The sequence below is a fragment of the Euprymna scolopes genome, chromosome 38 (genome assembly GCF_053919585.1).
Source record: "Euprymna scolopes isolate OS-2025 chromosome 38, ASM5391958v1, whole genome shotgun sequence".
Classification (NCBI taxonomy): domain Eukaryota; kingdom Metazoa; phylum Mollusca; class Cephalopoda; order Sepiida; family Sepiolidae; genus Euprymna; species Euprymna scolopes.
The window spans coordinates 26702001-26723689 of record NC_136519.1 but is presented as its reverse complement, the minus strand read 5'-3'; the positions used below and the strand labels follow the sequence as shown (position 1 = coordinate 26723689).

Sequence of the window (21689 nt, the reverse complement as noted above, 5' to 3'; positions counted from 1 at the left end):
TTTTAATCCATCTAAAACTAAGCTCCTATCTTTACATCATCAACGCTCTGATACCCATCTGGCATAAATTGAAATAGATGGCTCTTGACTAGGGGAAGCTCCATGTTTTGATAAGCTTCTGGTACTGACCTTTACTCCTGATCTGAAATGGAACATGTATATCAAATCTGTTGCCAAGGTCACTGGAAAAATGGTGGGATCCATCTACCGCTTCAGTAGATATCTCACTGCTGATTCAATTCTCTATCTATATAAAAGCCAAGTACGCCCAAGGATGGAGTACTGTTGCCACATCTGGGCAGGAGCTGCTAAAAACAGCCTATCCTGCCTTGACAGAGTACAAAATAGGCTTTGTGGATTAGTGGGGGATGCTCTTTTCTGTTCCCTGCAACCTCTCTCCCACAGGAGAGACGTTGCAAGCCTGTCTTTGTTTTATCGTTACTTCCATGGCAAGTGCTTGTCTGAGCTCCAATCCCTGGCCCCCCCCCTCGCCAATCTTTCACGAAAAACACCCGTCTAGCTGAAACCACTATCAAAATTTTTTCCCACTCTTTATCTGTGCCAAAACCAAAATGTAGATTCCATAAAAAAAGCTTCTTTGTTAGAAGTGCACGCCTGTTTCCCACCTGACTACAACTTGGATGTCTTCAAGTCCAATATAAACAAATTCCTGATAGGCCGCCCCCTTAAGTAAGACACTTTATCAAATCTCAATACTAACGTACTGTACACGCAATAACCCTTATCTGCGAGTCGCTTCCAGGCCTTGATAAGTGGTGACCACCTTGTAAAAAAAAAAAAAACTAGCGAGGGGCGGCTTTGCCCGGGCGTAAAATACGCTTTAATATGAGATTTTAATTTATCCAGATTTCGTATATATCGTTATAGAATCATAATTAATTTCAAAAGTAAAAAACAGTATTTAGGTACCATCAGCTAGAATTGAAAGCGAAGCATTCAAAGCTGATGACGTTACCACTTTATCAACGTGACACGCATATGAACCGATTAAGAATCAAAAATAAAGATGAATGTACAAAATGTGGAACGGTTTTTTCAATTATAACCCATTTTTGACTGCCTCAAACAATTTTAACCTTTAAAACAATTTTAACCTTTAAAAACAATTTTAACCTTTAAAACAATTTTAACCTTTAAAACAATTTTAACTGGCTAAAGACCCATATAAGAACGATTTTTTCAATTATAACCCATTTTTGACCGCTTAAAACAATTTTAACCTTTAAAACAATTTTAACCTATAAAAACAATTTTAACCTTCAAAACAATTTTAACCTTTAAAAACAATTTTAACCGGCTAAAGCCCCATATAAGAACGATTTTTTTCAATTATAACCCATTTTTGACCGCTTAAAACAATTTTAACTTTTAAAACAATTTTAACCTTTAAAAACAATTTTAACCTTTAAAACAATTTTAACCTTTAAAACAATTTTAACTGGCTAAAGACCCATATAAGAACGGTCCGTATAAAATCCAATCATTTAAGACCCCTAGCGCCGCTCTGCGACTTTTAGTTTCGGAGTAGATAGAGTTTGAAAATATGGAGACAGACAGACAGACATACAGACAGACATATAGCCGCTTATATATAAGATTTATACAAACATTTTGTATGATTTTTGTATAACTTTTGTGTTTGTAATTTATATAATAAATGACAAGTTGGGCATAGGATGTGTGATGCTATCGAGAAGAAAGAGAGAAAAAGAAAACAAATATAACAAAAGACACGCAGAAATAAGATTATCCGGTGGACAAATGTATAGGAAATAGGGTTGGTGGAAAGATAACGGAGAGGAAGTTGTTCACTAGGGTAGACCAAGGAAGTTGAATGGAATTGTTAGTCAGTGTGTGGCGAAGAAACTCTGGATATAAAACGTAGATGTATGTAGAATTAGGGCGTGAAAGGTTTTAGATGTGGTCGTGAATCTTGCGACAGTTAGGGACAGGATTGAGTTGACGAGTTGCCAGTTGAACACAGTTGAGGACAGTTGAGGACAGTTGTGAGTCGGAGAGAGTTGAACACAAGCTGTATTCGCACCAGATAGGGAAGTGAATTTATTAGCCTCGGTAGTAGATAGATGTGGGCCTTAGCCTTAAGAAGGTCGATGGTGTAAGACACACATCCAAAAGTGCGAACAATATTTCAAAATATGTCGGACTTTGTGATGTATTTTATTTTAATTCTATAATTGTAAATACGTGTGCACCCGCTCGACTGCTGCAAATGTGATATGGTCAGAAGAGAAAATGAAGAAGTAATACATGTCATACAACGTTGGAGTCGACGATCGTTGTCGAGCGGAGTAATACAAAAGTCAAATGATCGATTTTAAAATATTCGTTTCTGATTTCTCGATTTGAAATGAGGGGATTTGTCGTGTTTTGCATTGAAACATTTCGTATGTGAATTCAACAGCTTCTTATCGAGATTTCGTTGAAAATAATAGATGTGTAAACTGTACATGTGTAAACCTATTTAGAAAATAAAAAAATATATATGTCTATTCATGAAATTATGATGTTGATGTGTGGACGTTCACTGCACAGGCCGTGATTGCCCGATCGTTGTCGTCATCAGAATTAAGGGTTTAGCTCCAAAATCGGTCGTAGCGTCAATCATGTCACTTCTGGAACAAGAGCATTTTGATATCAAGCAAGATCATAAATCAAGTGCTGCTGGTTGATTTAGAGAAGTTACAATAGTACTAGGTTTTTCTACCAAACGATTGACTTGCACATCGGTATAAATTTAGCTTTATAATAAACATAAACGGTTCAATAGCATAAGACATACACGCTCCCCTAAGACCCATAGAAATCCAACCGATCTCCCTACCCGCTCTGCTGGTATTTCTATCAATCTATCTATCTATCTATCTATCTATCTATCTATCTATCAGTTCTCTCCAAAATCTTTAACAAATGTCTTAAAGAATCTTGCTTTCCTGACTGCTGGAGAACTGCTGCTGTGGTACCAGTTTTCAAGAATTATGACAAAAGAACTGGCCCATTAAATTATCGCCCAATTAACCTCCTCCCGCTTTTAGCCAAAATATTTGAGTCCATAATAAATCAAGCTCTAGTCTATCACCTTACAGCTGCTAAACTTCTGACGACAATCAATATGGATTTAGGCTAGCCCATTCCACAGAAGATATCCTAACTGTAATCTCTGACCGTATATATCGTTCACTGGACAAATAGGGGAGGGTCGATATATCTAAGGCTTTTGACAGAGTATGGTATGATGTCTTCTAAGGAAAATCAGATCATATGGTATCACTGGAAGACTACATAACGTAATTAAATCCTTCTTAAGTGAGAGAAAAATCCAGGTTGTCCTCGACAGTCGTACATCTAAAAAGTATTATATAAATGTGGGAGTACCACAGGGGTCTACCTTGGGATCTTTATTATTCCTGATATTCATAAATGATCTTCCTGGTAAAATTGTTTCTGAGATGGGTATATTTCCTGATGACACCACTCCCTATAACAGGCACAAGCGGAAAATAAATGCACACATATCTAAAGAAATGGCAGAAACACTAGATGAAGCCATCCAATCTGTAGTGAAATGGGGGCAAAAATGGATGATCACATTCAATGCTGCTAAGACTAAGCTTGTTTCCTTCAATAATTGCAAGAAACCTTTTCTACTACCAATAGCAATGGCCAAGAACACATTACCTGAAAGTACTTCTTTTAAACTCCTCTGCCTAACGTTCACAGGGAACACGAACTGGAATAGATACATTGAGAGCATTGCCAAGGCTGCTGCGAAGAGGTGGGCTCTCTTTATCGTGCTAGAAAGCGACTAACGCCTGAAAGTATCCTGTATCTCTATAAGGCCACCATTCGCCTATGTATGGAGTATTGTTGTCACATTTGTGCTGGTGCATCTGCTACTAGCCTCTCACTCCTGGACAAGGTTCAAAGAGAGTCGCCGACCTGAACTAGGCTTCAGCCTCTTTCTCACCGACGAAATGTTGCACCCCTGTGCCTGTTCTACAAGTATTTTAATGGTGAATACTCTGACGAACCACAGGCACTTGTACCCTTTCGACGTAAATATCCCCGACAAAACCGACAAGCAGCTAAATCCCACCCCTTCACAGTAGAGATCCCTAGGTGTAAGAAAGCTTTTTATTCCAATCATTTCTTCCTCAGAACTACTAGACTTTGGAACTCCCTTTCGGGATTCTGCTTTCCCAGCTCTAGTGACATGCAGAAGTTTAAGTGTAATGTGAACAGACATCTTGCTGCTCATCTCCCTTTATAATACCCTTCAGCATATGCCGCCATAGTAGCCCCCTACTTCAAAGTGGAACTGTGCCTTGTTTGGGTTGAAAATAGAATTTTTAAAAATTTGAAAAAAAAATCTGGCTGCCTGGCTGTCTACCTATCTTATAATATGCCTACAGCTATCTATTTGTCTATATGTATGTATGTATGTATGTATGTATGTATGTATGTATGTATGTATGTGTATATTTTTGTGTGTGTATATGTGTATTGGGATGGAGAGGGCTCCCGTAAGCCGTGGTGAAGGCAACCTTTCTAGGAGAAGCAAGTCTCTGATTTAAAAATCATAAAGCGGAAGACCAGTACCCGCATTAAGCTGGTCTGCAGTTTAATTTGTTGCTGGCTATCTTGCTCTTGCTTGTTGCTGGATCTCAGCATTTTGAACCGAGAGAGAGACTTAGCTGTCGTACAAAGCTAAGACTCTGTAACATCATCTTTGTATAGATACTCCCTCAGGCATTTGGGCTCATGGATTTTAAATGTGTGAGGGAGTGGCACTCGTCTGACAAGACGTTGCAATCATCATGTATGTATGTGTGCATGTATGCATGTTTTTCTATGAATCTATCTACTTGTCTGTCTATCTATCTATCTATATCTATCTGCCTTTCTCTATCTCTCTGTGTATCTATCAATTGATCTACATATATGTCTGCCTCTCTATCTATCTGTCTATCTGTCTATCTATTTATCCGTCTGTCTGTCTATCTATCTATCTGTCTACTTTTCTATATATCTGTTTTCCTGTCTGTGTGTCTGCCTATCTACCTAGTTATCTGTTTTTCTATGCATGTATATATCTATAGACTGCAGATCTATCTCTTTGTCTCTCTCTATCTCGCTCTCTCTCTCTCTCTCTCTCTCTCTCTCTCTATATATATATATATATATATATATATATATATATATATATATATATAGAGAGAGAGAGAGAGAGAGAGAGAGAGAGAGAGACCAGGTTAAGTTATTAAGCTGTTTATCTATGCGCATCAAAATCTTAATAGTCTCTTATCTGGAAGAACATTTTTTTTTTCAAAACACAAGCGTCTCATATCACAATGTTGAACTTCAGATCCAAAGAGAAATTACTATTACAAATGATTCTTAGGTTGTCCCCTTTCTTTCTTAAATAAATATTCACTAATTTCAAGTTTACAGACGTGTTTGATTTCGTCTGGTCAGGCTTCGGTTTTGAATTGCATTTCAATTCAAATACCGTTTTTCTTTATTGCGCTTGAATTTTTTTATTAGCCTTTGCTTGTCTTTTACGTTTGAGCCATCACACCTTCAATTTTAAATTTCATTTCCATTGGTCTGCAATGCTTACGTTTTAAGTAATATTTTATTTAGTCTGTCACGCTTATGATTTTTTAAATTATTTTTCGCCTGTATGTCACACTAAACATTAGAGGTCGCGGTCCGGAAAGGGGCCGAAGAAAGGAAATTTGTAATGGTTTTAAGTTGAGTTTTCTTGTACCTATCTATCTGTCTGTCTATCTATCTATATATATATGAGAGATAGATAGATAATCTATCTCTCATATATATATATATATGTATATATATATATAAATATATATATGTATATATATATATCTGTGTGTGTGTGTGTGTGTGTGTGTGTGTGTGTGTGTGTGTGTGTGTGTGTGTGTGTGTTTGTTAAAACGATTACTCGGAATCAGGAATCGGAACTTTTGGGGGTATCTAAATCGATATCGGAATCGTGAAAAAATGTGTCTATTTTCCGACGCCAAAAACGATTTTTTTAATTATTAGTCTGTTGCAAAAACAATATCATGTCCTCACATATTTTATTTTATATATATTATTTCTGCATTAATTCAATGATATATATATATAGCCATGTTATATATTATTTTGAAGCGCGTTTTTCGCAGTATCGAATCGTGTTCTCAATCTCTTCACTCATTTTCTTGCAGGTTTTTCGACAGCATGGACAAAATTGAAATCCGCACGATTTTCTTGTTCCAGTTCAAAGTAGGCCGAAAAGCTGCCGAGACAGCTCGTGATATCAATGATCCGTTTAGCCCAGAAACCACTAACGAACGTGTGGCACAACAGTGGTTCAAGACATTTCGCACTAGTGACTAGAGCCTCAAAGATGAAGACGGTCGCGACCGCCGATTGTAGTTGATAAATATTTAAAAGCCTTAATTGAAGCCGATCCACGCAAAATCACACGAGAAGTTGCTGTGGAATTTTATGTCGACCACTAAACGATCGTTCCCTATTTAAAGCAAATAGGAAAGTAAAAAAAGTTGGATAAATCGGTGCCGCATGAACTGAACGATAATCAAAACATCATAGTTTTGAGGTGTCTTCTACGTTCCTTCTATGCAACAAAAACGACCCATTTTCAACCGGATACTCTACGACAACCGGCGACGTTCAGCACAGTGGTTGGATGCCGGAGAAGCTCCACAACACTTCCCCGAACCGAAATTGCACCTAAAAAAGGTTATGGTGAATGTTTAGTGGTCTACGGCCGGTTTCAACAATCATAGCTTCTTGAATCTGGGCGAAACGATTACGGCGGAGAAGCACTGCCGACAAATTGACGAAATGCACCAGAAGCGCCAACGTATTTGCCCAAGATTGGTCAATATGAAGGGACCAATTCTCCTCCATGGCAATGCTAGTCGCATGTTGCTCAACAGAAGCTGAATGAATTAGGCCGCGAAACTCTGCCTCATCCGTCATATTCGCCGGACCTCTCGCCCACCGATTATCACTTTTTCAAGTATCTCGACAACTTCTTGCGCGAAAAATGCTTCAAAAGCCGAGATGATGCCGAATTGGTCTCCAATGACTTCATCGCTCCAGAACTCCGGATAAATAAACGTGTTTCTAGTTGGCAAAAATGTGTCGATTCTAATGGTTCTTATTTCGATTAATAAAGTTTATTATGAAAGGAATTATGATTTTTTGATTTGAACGTCCAAAAAAAAAAAACGATACTATTTTTGCACCATCCTAATAGTAACTTCGTGGTCTGTCACGCGTAAGTTTATAATGGTACCATATTTGTTCTGTCACGCTTCTATTTTAAATAGTACCTCTTTGATCTGTCATACTTAATTTTGAAATAGTACCATTTTGGTATGCCATGCTTAAGTTTGAAATGTATCTGTTTAATCTGTTACGTTTAAGATTTAAATAGTACCTTTTTTGACTGTCACGAGTTAATTTGAAGTTGTTTTATCTTTGGTCTGTCACGTGTACGTTTGAAATGGTACTTTTATGATCTGTCACATTTAAGTTTAAAATAGTACCTCTTTGTTCTATCACGGTTTAGTTTGAAACAGAATTCTTTGGTCTGTCACGCTTAAGATTGAAATAGTACCTCTTTGGTCTGTTATGTTTAAATTCGAAATAGAAATTCTTTGATCAATCACGTTAAATAGTACCTTCTTGGTCTTCACGTTTAATTATGAATGGTGCTTATGTCGTATGCCATGCGTACATTTGAAATAGTACGTTTTTGGTCTGCCATCTTATAAGATCAAATAGTACATCTTTGGTCTGCCAAGCTTAATTTTCAAATAGTACCTCTTTGGTCTGTCATGCTTAAGTTCGAGATAGAACCTTTTTCGTCTGTCAGGTTTAAGTCTGAGATATTATTTTCATCGTTAAGCACAATTAAAGGGACACATTCAACGAATGAAAAGCTTTTCTTGTTTTTAAGTACGAGCGAAATATTTTGTTTGGAAAAGGAAATGCCTTTGTTTTTTATTCTACCAAGTATCAACATAGTTGTGATTGAGAAAAGCACCATAGCTTGTACGAAAAGAAAACACAAAAGAATTTAAAGCCGATGGACTCAGTTCAAAGACAACAATATAGCATAAGTGAATAAAAGGTTACAGAAGAAACACAAATAAACAAAGAAAAGGATATCTATAAAAAGAAAGGAGTATTAAGAAAAATAACCACTCTATAATAAAGACCAATGAGTACTTGTTTGTTTATCTATCTATCTATCTATCTACTAGCAGGGGGACCCGGCATTGCTCGGGATTGAATGATAATCAACGAAGGTTTCACACGTCTATTTTTTTTATTGTCATCGAAATCAGTGAAATCGCCCACTTTTCAATCAAATCGATCGACAGCCTGCTCTAGTTGGGGACCCATCGTGGTGCACCGGTAGAAAGCTCACATGCCTCCTCGCAGTGACTGAGTCCACAATACATTGTCGTCTACATTACACTGTAGAGAACTTACTGTTGATTTCATAAAAATATTTTTTAATAAAATGGCTTTAAATAAAGTTTAAAATGCAAAAGTCAAGTATCATGCTTCAATTTTTCTCTAAACAGAAACATTCATTTCGAACCTATCCTGTCATATCAAATATCTTACTGTTGATTTTATATGCGGTGCTTTTCTACTTGTGCTGTGACGATGGTTTGAATCTATCTAATTATTAAACTTTGTGGACCCTGCTTGTTTTCTTGCTTGCTTGCATCGAGTCTTCGACGATCGGGCGATTTCATCCTTTAAAAATAGGATGACGCGTCAATATATACGTATACGGCATAATCGTGTTGACACGCCGGTTCTCGTCAGATCACCGAAGTTAAGCAACGTTGAGCCTGGTTAGTATCAGACCGATGACCATTTGAGAATTCTAGGCGCTGTATGTGCTCTCCGCTTATCTCGGCATTTGTTTCCAGTCGTCCTGTACATGCACTTGCCACTGGTAGTTAACAACGTCGTCTCAGGAGAGGTGTGGTTGGAGATTGCGCACCTCCTCTTACAAAAATTTCAAGCGCAAGCAACCCTTCGTGGGTATCCATAGTCTGTCCAAGACTGAAGGAGCCTGATATATATCTGATATATATATATATATATATATATATATATATATATATATATATATATATATATGATTACTTAATTTAATCACACAAATTAATATACGAAAGTATAAATTTATGCGTAAGCTTCAAGTATTTACTTCAACAGTGCTCAATACGTAGGTAGAGCTAGGAAGTAAATTATAAAATATATATGGCACTTAAGCTACACAGAATATTCCGCGTTTCATCCACGCAAGGGTTCATCAGGCTTAATGAATCCCAGTGTGGATGAAACGCGAAATATTCTGTGTAGCTTAAGTGCCATATATATTTTATAACTTACTACTATATATATATATATATATATATATATATATATATATATATATATATACTAGTGGGGCGGCTTTGTCCGGTCTTAAAACACGCTAAAATATGATATTTAAATTTGTCCAGATTTCGTATATATTATTATAGAGTCATGATTTTTCAAAAGTAAAAAAAAATATTTGGGTGCCGTCAGCTGGAATCGAAACCGAAAGCAAAACTGTAGCATTCAAAGCTGGTGACGTTACCACTGTACCAACGTGCCACGGATATACACCGATTTAACATAAACTAAAATAATATACAAAATATACAACAATTTTTTTTTAATTTTCACCTCTTTTTGACCCCTTTAAAACTATTTTAATCGGCTAAGCCCCATAAAAGAACGGTCCGTAAAAAATCCAATCATTTGCCTCGCCTTACAGTGTTATTTATATTGTTATTTGATTATATACATGTGTATTGTATACTGTAATGTATTTTGTTACTAATTTTTAATGCTGTATCCCGGGGTTCTACTGTACTGGGTTTTCTGAAGTGTTTTTGAATTTCATGTTACGAAATAATCCTTTAAAAGGATGTAATAATTCATATTTTCAATTCCGATATCATGTGATACATCCATTTTGACTTTAATATAATAGTCAACAACACCGTACGGACAGTTTTTTTCTTTTTTTTTTTTTACAAAGGTAGTCACAACTTATCAAGGCCCGGAAGCCACTCAGGGATAAGGGTTATTACGTGTACAGTACGTTAGTGTTGAGATTTGAGAAAATATCTACTCAAGGGGGCGGTTCATCAGGAATTTGTCTATGTTGGACTTTAAGACATCCAGGTTGTAGCCAGGTGGGAAACAGCCAGACGGAATAGAGTTCCATAGGCGTGCAGTTCTAAGAAAGAAGATTTGTTCATGGAATCTACGTTTTGGTTTTGGCACAGATAAAGAGTGGGGAAAATTTTTGACAGTGGTTTCAGCTAGACGGGTGTTTTTCGTGAAAGATCGGCGAGGGGGGACCAGGGATTGGACCTCAGACGAGCACCTACCATGGAAGTAACGATAAAACAAAGACAGGCTCGCAACATCTCTCCTTTTTCTTTTAGTTGCCACCATCTCTGGACTTAGCAGTGAAGAATAATAAGAAAATGTATATAAAGTCGTCTGATTATCAGAGTGGTTTGCACCGAAAGTTTCAGTAAAAAAAAATATGTTTTCATTTAAAAAGAAAATATTCAGCATTACTTTGGTTTTCTAAACTTTTTGAATTTCATCTTACGAATGTTTGAAAAGGATGTAAGTAAAGAATATTTTTTAATATTTTGTCTTTGAATCAAATTCTTATACGTTTTTTGTTTGTTTGTTTCTTTTTTGCTTTTTAAAGAACTTGTGACATCGATTGGAATAAACTTTTTGAATAAATTGTCTTTTACAGGTTTCTAGGAAATTCGGTATGGAATTGGAAATGTTTTTGCCCGTGCGAAAGGCTTATGAAGAATGTCTAGAAACGGTTCTGGACAGTCCTTACCCAGACGATGGTAGGTAACAACAATACCCGAAATATGCACACACACACACACACACACACACACACACACACAATCAATACACACATACGCATACACATACAATCAATCAATAGTTTTTATTAAAATTAATACCGCAAAATTAATTCCTGCTTAGTATGACTTTGTGTATTGGCTAATATGTTATTGAAGTCATACGTATTTACGTACATACATACGGCAATCTCACGTTGACACACCGGTTCTCGTATGATCACCCAAGTTAAGCAAGGTTGATCCTGGCAAGTACCGCATGGGTGGCCATTTGGGAATACCGGGCGCAGTATGTAGGAGGACGTGAAAAATCAAAATTAAAAATTCCGCATGAACGTTTCTTGTCATCATCAATAATAATAATAATAATAATAACAATAATAATAATAATAATAATAATAATAATAATAATAATGACAATAATAATAATATTAATAACAACAACAACAAATATAATAACAATAATGACAATAATAATAAAATTAATAATAAAATTAATAACAATAATAATAACAATAACAATAACAATAATAATAACAAGAACAATGATAACAATAATAATAATAACAAGAACAATAATAATAATATTAATAACAAGAACAATAATAATAATAATATAATAACAATAATAATAATAATAATAATAATGATATAATAACAATAATATTAATAATAATATAATAACAATAATAATAAAATTAATAATAACAAGAACAACAATAATAATAATAATAATAATAACAATAATAATAATAATAATAATAATAATAATAATAATAATAAATCAACAGAGGAAGCAATTAAAATTAGAAACAGCAGAAACTATCACAGATCTAAACAACTCGGTGTGTGTTGGCGCCAAATCGGTAAATATGAAACTAAAAACAGAAACAAAACATGACCAAAACAAAGAATCTACAAAACATGGATGGGGAACAAGACTGGAAAATCAAATTACCAAGTTTAGAAAAGAAAAAGCAAAATCCATGAATAGAAAGAAAGAGAAAGGGAAAATCTGGCGCACAAGGAAAAACTCAATAAGAAACATGAAGAACTAAAACAAACAAAGCAGCAAAAGACTGAGACGATATAAATATAAATATCTGTAAGGCTTTTCACAGGATATGGCACGGTGGTCTTCTAAGGAAAATCAGATCATATGGTATCACTGGTAAAATACATAACGTAATTCCATCCTTCTTAAGTAAGAGAAAAATCCAGGTTGTCCTCGACGGTCGTACATCTAAATAATATGAGATAAATGCGGGAGTACATCAGGGGCCTTCCCTAGGACCTTTATTATTTCTAATATTCATAAATTACCTCATTGGTAAAATTTTCTCTGAGATGAGTATATTTGCTGATGATACCACGCTCTATAACAGGCACGAGGGGAAAACAAATATACACATATCTAAGGAAATGGCAGACACACTAGAGAAAGACCTCCAATCTGCAGTGAAATGGATTTCATTCAATGCTGCTAAGACTAAGCTTGTTTCTTTCAATAATTACAAGACACCTTCTCTACCACCAATAGCAATGGCCAAAAACACATTACCCGAACGTACTTCCTTTAAACTCCTCAGCCTTACGTTCACAAGAATCATGAATAGGAACATATACATTGAGAGCATTGCCAAGGCTGCTGCGAAGAAGGTGAGCTCTCTTTATCGTGCTAGAAAGCTACTTACGTCTGAAAGTATCTTGTATCTCTATAAGGCCACCATTCACTCATGTACAGAGTATTGTTGTCACATTTGGGCTGGTGCATCTGCTATTAGTCTCTCACTCTTGGACAGGATTTAAAAGAGAGTCGCCAACTTGATAGGTCATGAACTGTCATCTAAGCTTCAGCCTCTGCCTTATCGACGAAATGTTGCATCCATCTGCGTATTCTACAAGTATTTTAATGGTGAATGTTGTGACGAACTGCAAGCACTTGTACCCCCTCTATGTAAATACCCCCGACAAACCTGACAAACAGCTAAATCACACCCCTACACAGTAGAGATCCCTAGGCGTAAGAAAGCCTTCTAATCCAATAGTTTCTTCCCCAGAACTACTCGATGTGGAACTCCCTTCCGAGATTCTGCTTTCCAAACTGCACTGACATGCAGAAGTTCAAGTGTAATGTGAACAGACATCTTGCTGCTCATCTCTATTCATAATATCCCTGAAACTTACGTCCCCGATAGTAGACCCCTACTTCAAAGTGGCTCTGTGCCTTGTTTGGGGTGAAAATTGAATTAAAACAAACAAACAAAAAATACAGACAACACAGGAATTTTTAAACCAATGGAAAACAGTTCTACCAAATCGTGAACGGAGGAATAATAAACACAGAATCATCGAACCCAACAGAAACCAACCACTTTTAGAATCATATATGGGGACAGCCTCATGATCACAACAGAAACGCAAAATAGCTGAAGGACATGAAGAATAAACTCCATGAAAGTGAAGGGAAAGAAACGGAAATTAATGAATAAACATTCAAGATGACCCTAAGAATAATGGCAAATTGGAAAACAACAGGTATGCATACATTTTGGTTTTTAAAAAATTGATGACAGTACATGATAGACTCGTACAAGTTTTAGAAGATGTATCCGCAAAACAGAAATACAAAATGAATCACCAAAGGAAGAACTACGTTGATACAAAAAGATGCTGAAAAAGGAAGGACAAAAGCAATCACAGACCAATAACCTGCTTACCGACTACGTAAAAATTTTTAACTACATAACTGAGTGAACAAATCTATTCCTCCCTTGCCCGAAGAACAAAAAGGATGTCGGAAAGGAAAAAGAGGGGCACGCGATCTGCTATACATAGGCCAAAATACCTTAAAAAATGCTAAAAGCAGGAAAAAGAACATAGTCATCGCATGGATCAATTATAAGAAATCCTATGACAGAATCACACAAGCATGGATAATTGAATGCCTAAAAATGTACAAAATATCCGACAAAATTATAAATATTATTTAAATTAAAAAAAAGCCATGAAAACATAGACATTGGGATTGACACCTGGGGGACAACACCTGACTGAAATAAGAATAAAGAGACGTATCTGCCAAGGAGACTCGATATCACCACTATTGTTTGTCATAGCTATATCACAACTCAACCACGTAATTAGAAAATTTAATGCCGGATACAAGTTTACAGGTACAGAACAAGGAATAAACCACCTCGTATATATGGATGACCTGAAACTGTTTGCAAAAAAAAAAGGATCTAGAAAACCTGATAAACGCAACGAAAATATTGAGCCAAGATACTGGAATGAAATTTGATTTACAAACGTGTGCACTACTGGAAATGTAAAGGGGAAAACTAGACATCAGACGATGTTGAACTGTCAAATCAAGAGACGATGAGGGCGCTTGGAGAAGATGACACTTACAAATATTTAGGTCTCCTGGAAGCAGACACCATCAAATCTACATAAATGAAAGGGAAGATTATACAGAAATACTTGAGAAGAGTATGAAAACTCTTAGAAACAAAACTATACAGCAGAAATCTAATTAAAGGATTAAACACATGGGCAGTATCGCTAATAATGTATTCTGGACCATTCATAGGCTGAACCAAAGAGGAACTTAGGCATCTTGATCAGAGGACTAGGAAACTAATGACGATGCACAATGCATAACACCCAAAAGATGATACCGACCGACTCTAAGTTAAAAATGAACGAGGGGGGAGGAAGGACTAATAAATGTAGAAGACTGTGTAGAAAGCACAAAAAAGACTTATAAAAAAGTACATGAGTTGGGAGACAGAAAGATTGCTCACCGCAGCCAGAGATACCGTCAAGAAGAACAATACAGGATATGAAGAAAACGGAAACAAAAACGCAAGAAAATAATTGGGAAAAGAAAACACTACAGGGACGATTCATGAGAATAGAAAAAGAAGAAAATCACGTATAAACCTGTACGTGGTTAAGGAAAGGACACATAAACAGAGAAACAGGATGTCTACTGACAGCTGCACTTGACAATGCCATTAGAACGAGCAATACCAAAGCTATATAGGCAAAACACAGGAAAAACAGTAAATGCAGACTTTGTGGACAAAAAGATGAAACGATAAACCATATAATAAACAAATGCAGTAAATTAGCCAAAAAAGAATACAAGGACAGACACGACCGTATGCAGACATCTTGCACACACAGACAAATGATTCAAACACAAGCCAGAGACTATACTAAAAAATGAAAACCCCCAAAATACTTTGGTATATGGATATATAAACAGATAAATCCATCCAAGCCAGAAGACCGGACGTCATAATAATCAACAACAACAAAAAACTTGTCAAATTGTAGATTTTGCCGTCTCAGCAGACAACATATTGTAGATCAAAGAGACAGAAAAAGCGGAACAAATATGCGGAACTTGCCAGAGAACAAAAAGGAATGTGGAGCCTTAAGAAAATCAACATAAGATCAATAATTGTAAGAGCATTAGGAACAGAAACAGGATGTCTACTGACTGAGAGACTATTATAGGTAACTTGGAAGCAAGACTAAAAGAAATCGGAATCAAAGGGAAGGCACAGACTATGTAACGAACGGTTATGCCGAAAACAGAGGAAATATAAAAGTAAACCCTCAAATGCGCAACTTAATCTTCAAAAATGACAATTGGCAATCGCATTTAAAAAATGAAAAATCCAGAAAACTGAAGCTACGAAGTTGCAGACTGACTACTACCTCCCCTTCCCATCTTCCACTTCCCCATCTCTCTCCCCTTCTCATTTTCCTCGCCTTTCCATATCCCCCCCTTCGTATCTCTCACCCCTCTCATCTCCCTCTCCTTTTCATCTCCCTTACCTTTCCATCTCCCTTACCTTCCTCCTGCCCATAATCTTCTCCTCCCCTCACCTCTCAAAAAAAATATGTCGAGTTCAAGGAGGATGGAAAGGCCGAGGAGTGAAAACACTTACCAGACTTCGATTGTATTAGCGCAGAGTGGACGTTGGGAAAACTTATAACCACCCAAATTCCAGTGATGACCAATGGTCACTATCAAGCGAGAAATCAACGGCAAGCGCTTGTTGCAATGGCACAAATTTATTTGCAAAAGTTGTTGAAAGAGATGAGGATTACTGGAAATCTGGGGAGACTTGTTGTCAACCAGGTTCTAGGGAACACCACCGGTCTTTTTCAGTGAGCAATCTCTGTTGCTGATCTGCGTGAGTACATATTATGCGTGTTGTTATAATACGAGGATGGTTCCAAAAGTAATGCCTCCTATTTTTAACTCAAAAAGTTGAAGAGCTACGAAGACGGGAGTCGTACCATTAAAACAATCTTTTGTGCTCCAAAATTTATCTTTCTAAATAGCCACCACCATATTCAATGTTCTTTGGCTAAGGATTCAATAAGATATCTCTGCTTATGACGCACATCCATGACGGAGGTTGCTTTCTTAGAGTCTCACACTGTTAATATCTGCAACAGAGAGATGAAACTTTCCAATCATGAATACATGAGTTCAGTTATCGTAACAATGCAACTGGCAATCTCCTCTGATCAATTCGGGCGGAATAAAACCCTCATCGAAGTAAAATCAAATACAAAATAAAATTAATTAGGCTAAATTTTTTTTTTAAATCGCAATCTTTAAACGAAAAAAAAAAAAGAAATTTACTCCGAGTAAAAATAAGATACGTTTCTTTCTATCTCTTTTTCTTTCACTCGACATAATGTAGTGATACGGTCGGCCAATTTTTGTCTCCGGCAGATTGACACTAAATTTCCATTATAATTAAGCTATTCTCCTTCTTTACAGGAAAAACCTATTGTAATGCGACGTTCGACCTAGCTTGCTGGAACTATACATTAGCCGGCAGCAGAGCATATATCCCGTGCCCATCTCACATTCCTGGATTCAATATGAACGGTAAGTAATTAATATCTATTATAGGTGCAACGTCGAATTTCCCGCAACTCTTTTATTTCGGACAACATAATGAAAGGAGAATTAATTATTTTTCTGCTGCCAAACTAGTTGATTGTATTGCTAACAGATGATTCTGTGTATAACACGCTATAAATCCACGATATGTCACTGCGGACTTTTTTCCGTAACGTCATTTCCTGAGACGTAGTTCTAATTGTAATGTTTAACTTCTAATGGAAATTTCGGATTTTCGACATAATCTATCTTTTCTGTAGAAACATCCTTCATTTTAATTTCTACTCATTTATTTTAAATTTATTTGTTTCATATTTCACATTTGTGAAACCATATTCAACTTTAGAAAAGTAAAAAAAAAAAAAAAGAAAAAAAACAATCACTCTAACGAAAACTCTAGTTAATTGCGCTGGTGGTGGTGTTCTTCTCATATACACTTAGAAGCACGCGCAATAGTTTTTTTTTTTTAAGCATGTGTCGATTTTACGACAATTGATGTTACGACATCTCTTTTTAATATGGACATAATCACAAGAGAAAACTTGATCAACCTGTTGTCGTAATACAAATTTACAGGACAGTCAACAGACGATTCTGTGTATAGCGAACTATCAGTGTGTTAGTTTGTACTGCACCTGCTGATGGTAGTTTCATTTTGTATTCAAGTTATATGCTACTTTGTTTAAATGTAATCCAAGTTATAACGTCACAGGAAAAATTCAGGTGGCAACCATATTGCTAAAACTCAGTCAATTTGTATTAAAGAAAAGGTTTACGTTTCTAGCAATCACAGGAGGTTTGTTTAGTGGAAATCGCTCCAGACAAGCATGGAGCCACTTGATGCAAGGAGCTAGAAAATACCACATCGATCGAAAACTAGTCAACGATAAGTGTTTTCTAGATAGATTCCGACCCAGAAAACAGTAATTCTCTCCCAATTTGTCAGAAACATCGCTTATGGAACGAAAGAACTAAAGAATATTATAAGGGAAGAGAAGGTCCACTTTTTACTCTCCATAGACATGGTCGGTGTATAATTGCTTGGTTAGGGCTGTATTGATAAATTATTACTATAGTCATCATCATCATCATCATCATCATCATCATCATCATCATCATCTCGTATGAATCCGAAGATTCTATTGTTGGGATTGGAATCCTTTTTAGACAGAATTTCTTTCTAGAAAGACATTGGGTATTTGTAGGAAGGAACCACGAGAAGATTGCCGATATCCTAACCGAAAGTGGTTTTTATGGAAGGAACTGGATTCGAACTTGGAACACGCATTTCGTGTCGCTAACCACTTGAGCACTGTAACCTCTCATTGAAATTGGTTAATCCAGCAACACGGTTAATCTGGCAACACCTTGGAAGCAGGGGTGTCAGAAAATCGGCGTTACACTTGCATTAACCCTTGGGCTACGATGGTATTTTTACATACATTGCCTACGATGGGTGTGAATTTTTTCACATCCCATAACATCAAGTCTAGAGTCTTTGAAAAAGACTTTTTTCATCAAAAAAAAAATAAAAACATTCAAGCATGGGTTTCAAGCATGGGTTTAATTCATTAATGAATAAAGTAAGGCAAAGAAGAATTCCATATTCCTTGAAGACACCATTGTTTGTAATAGTAAAAACTAGGTGTTAAAAAATTAGCAGCCAACGTAGTCTAAGGTTAAATAATAAATGAATAATAAAAAATAAGGTGCACGAGTACCTTTGTCTAAACTTCATGGACATCTTGTGCTGTGGCTCTAATTTGGAAGCTGCGAGGAGTATCAAATCACCATTTTCTTACTATTCTCAGACCCAATATAACGCAGAGCTATACTACTGTAATATCTCAATAAACAATCTTATATACATATATATAAAGAACTTTGTGTGTCTCTGTGTGTGTGAGTTCGTTCCATATGGACTCGTAAATGGTCAAACCGATATTTATTATGTTCACCCAAATGTACATGTACGTGTATGTGCCTGGCAGTGTTTTTAGATAGGTTTGTCTTCAATAAGTATCAAGAATCGATAATCGAAATAATCCGGTGAAATAAGGAACAATCGATTTTGACCAAAGTTAACACCTTACACAGCCTAACATCACAAGATTTCCAGTATTCTTTACTTCTTTTGATAATTTTCGCAGTTGCATTGCGTTATCAAAACAGGCGCTCACCATTAATTTATCGTTGTCAGCAACAATTTGGTCTTCACTGGAATTTGGGTAGCAATAAGTTTCCCCAAGGTCCCAGTCCACTTTGCACTCACCCAGCGGAGGTCTGGCTAGTGCTTTCTCTCCTCGATCTCTCCATCCGCCTTGACCGTCCTCACTTATTTGGTGTGGTGCCAGTTTATGGTGCCACAAACACACACAATCTCTAATCTCTTGAACATTATGTCACTTTCAGACATGATAGAAGGTTCCTATCGCTCTTGAGATTTGAACACAACTGACAAACTCGTAGATGGTCTGCAGCAAAAAACAGAAAGCCTGTTTTCATCAAACGGAAATGGAATCATGTTGCCTTTTCTGGGGCGACAATTTTATCGTTCCACCCTATAGCTTCTCTACACTGCAATGTAGACTACAATGCATTGCGAAGTAATTCACAGTGAGAGGCATAGGATTTTCTTTTCGGTGCACCACAATGAGTCCCCAACTAGAGTAAGCGATCAATCGATTTGATTTAAAAATGGGTGCTTTCACCGATTTCGATGACAATAGAAATATGGGAGTGTGAAACATTTGTTGATTATCATTCAATCCCGGGCAACGTCGGATCACTCTGCTAGTATATGTATTCTTCTATGTGAGCGTCGTTTAAATTTGAATAAGATTTATAATTTAAGAAAGCCAGTGTACAACGAAGGAGTTTTCAATAAATGTTTATTTGGTTGTAATCACATTTTTCTGTTTACACACACACACACACACACACACACACACAAGTGTGTTTTGATTTTAATATAGCACATAATTCTGCTTATGTATTATGGCTGAATGACTTGGTTTTCAACAACGTGTTAAGGCATGTCATTTAAGCAGTGTCCGCGTCGGAATTGGTTCCAAGAGACATGGACAATTCTTTGAGAATAGAACGTTTTTATAAGGTGATATATTCCAATAGCTGATGAGTTTGCAAAGAAATCAAATACAACAACAATTCTGGAAAATAAAGATCGAATAACTTAGGATTATTGATTTTTTGGCTGATGGTGGAAGACAATCTTAGACTCGATGAATGACCAAGGAATTAAGTCTTTCTTTCTGATCGATCCAATTTTGCAAAAAGGTGTTACAAAAATAAACGTAGCGAAAAATATTTTGTTTAGAATAGAACAAGTGAAGCATGCATGGTCCCCCACAGGGGGCGCATATAACGAGGCATAAAAAAATGATCAACTTCAGCATTTGCTTCCCCCATTTAGCCCCAAAAGTCCCCAGGGGCGTCAAATTCTGGTGAAAATGAACAAACGGTGCAGTTTTAGGCTTTAACATATTAAAATTTGAGTTCTGCAACATGTCAAAAAAGAAATGACTAAGTCCATCACTCGACCCCCCTCCCCCATTTAGTCCCAAGAATTCCCCAGATCTTAACATATTTAAATTTAAGTTCAGCACCATGCAAAACAGCTAAATAGACATACACAAAAATTTTGGACAAATATGGTAAAATAGTCCCAAAAAGTAAGTGTTTTTATTAGCCCTTAAAAGAGCCCCTGAGGCACACCCAAGAGTTATCGCAAAGTATAGACAAACAAAATTATATAGAAATCAGTTAGTTACAAATTTTCAGAAAGTTTTATAAAAATCCAAGGCATCAATTTTTTTAATAAGCACAAAAGTGTCAATTTCAGCCATTTTAATCCGAAAGGCACCCCTAGGGGGACCACCGGAGTTTTCCTAGAAAATCCGCTCTGTTACTTTTTTACTCATATCATGTTTAATGTTTGTGCAAAATTTTTTAAATTTCCTAGGCGTAGTTATTAAGAAAAGTACGGACAGATGAACGGACGAGCCAACAAGGGTGAATTTACAGGTCCACCCTCCTTTTGTCGAGGGACCAAAAACGATAAATAGTACGAAAGAATGAGCTTTTCTATATAAATAAAACAGTATGTGTCTGTATGGGTGTGCTTGTCCCTGTAAGAATATTTAACCGATAAACACTTAAACTAGCGGGCACAAAACACTGAAGTGAATAGGACATAGTAATCGTACACCAAGGATAGTTTATAACGAGTAAACTCTTTGTTTGGATGAATGAATACTGCGTACAGAAATATGTTGACAAGTTGAAATGCAAAACTTCAACTCGTCGACATATTTCTGTTACTTTTGCGCATGCCAAATTTATTCATAGCTTGAAGTGGTTTAATTTTAAATCTTTTCTTATTTATCTGCTAATAGCTCAAACGATAGGGATCGTGGCTTGAATGCTGAATGTTTGGGTTTCAGTTCTAGCTGACGGCACCCATGTCATATTTTTTTTAACTTTTGAAATCAGAACTATATTTTAGGTAAAATATAACAATCAATAGAGAATTGGCTCTGTAATAATGAATAAGAAATTTGCATGAATTAAAATATATTTGAGCGTATTTTAAGACAAGGCCAGCCCCCCCCCCTTCTACTAGTTTTTAATAAAGTAAGAATAACTGGGATAATGGGCAAATAAGAAATTTTTGTTTTTTGGTATCA

The 21689-nt window shown here is 36.3% G+C and overlaps 1 protein-coding gene across 2 annotated transcripts in view; it reads left to right on the top strand.

Moving 5' to 3' along the window:
* The window catches only part of LOC145263104 (calcitonin receptor-like), a 379387-nt gene that overhangs the window by 102553 nt on the left and 255145 nt on the right, over positions 1 to 21689 (top strand). For both annotated transcript variants that reach the window (XM_080120034.1, XM_080120035.1), the window contains exons 2-3: positions 10919 to 11021; positions 16858 to 16968. In XM_080120034.1, the coding sequence (XP_079976160.1) occupies positions 10937 to 11021; positions 16858 to 16968 (196 nt within the window). In that variant the 5' untranslated portion in view covers positions 10919 to 10936. The remainder of the gene's footprint in view (positions 1 to 10918; positions 11022 to 16857; positions 16969 to 21689) is intronic.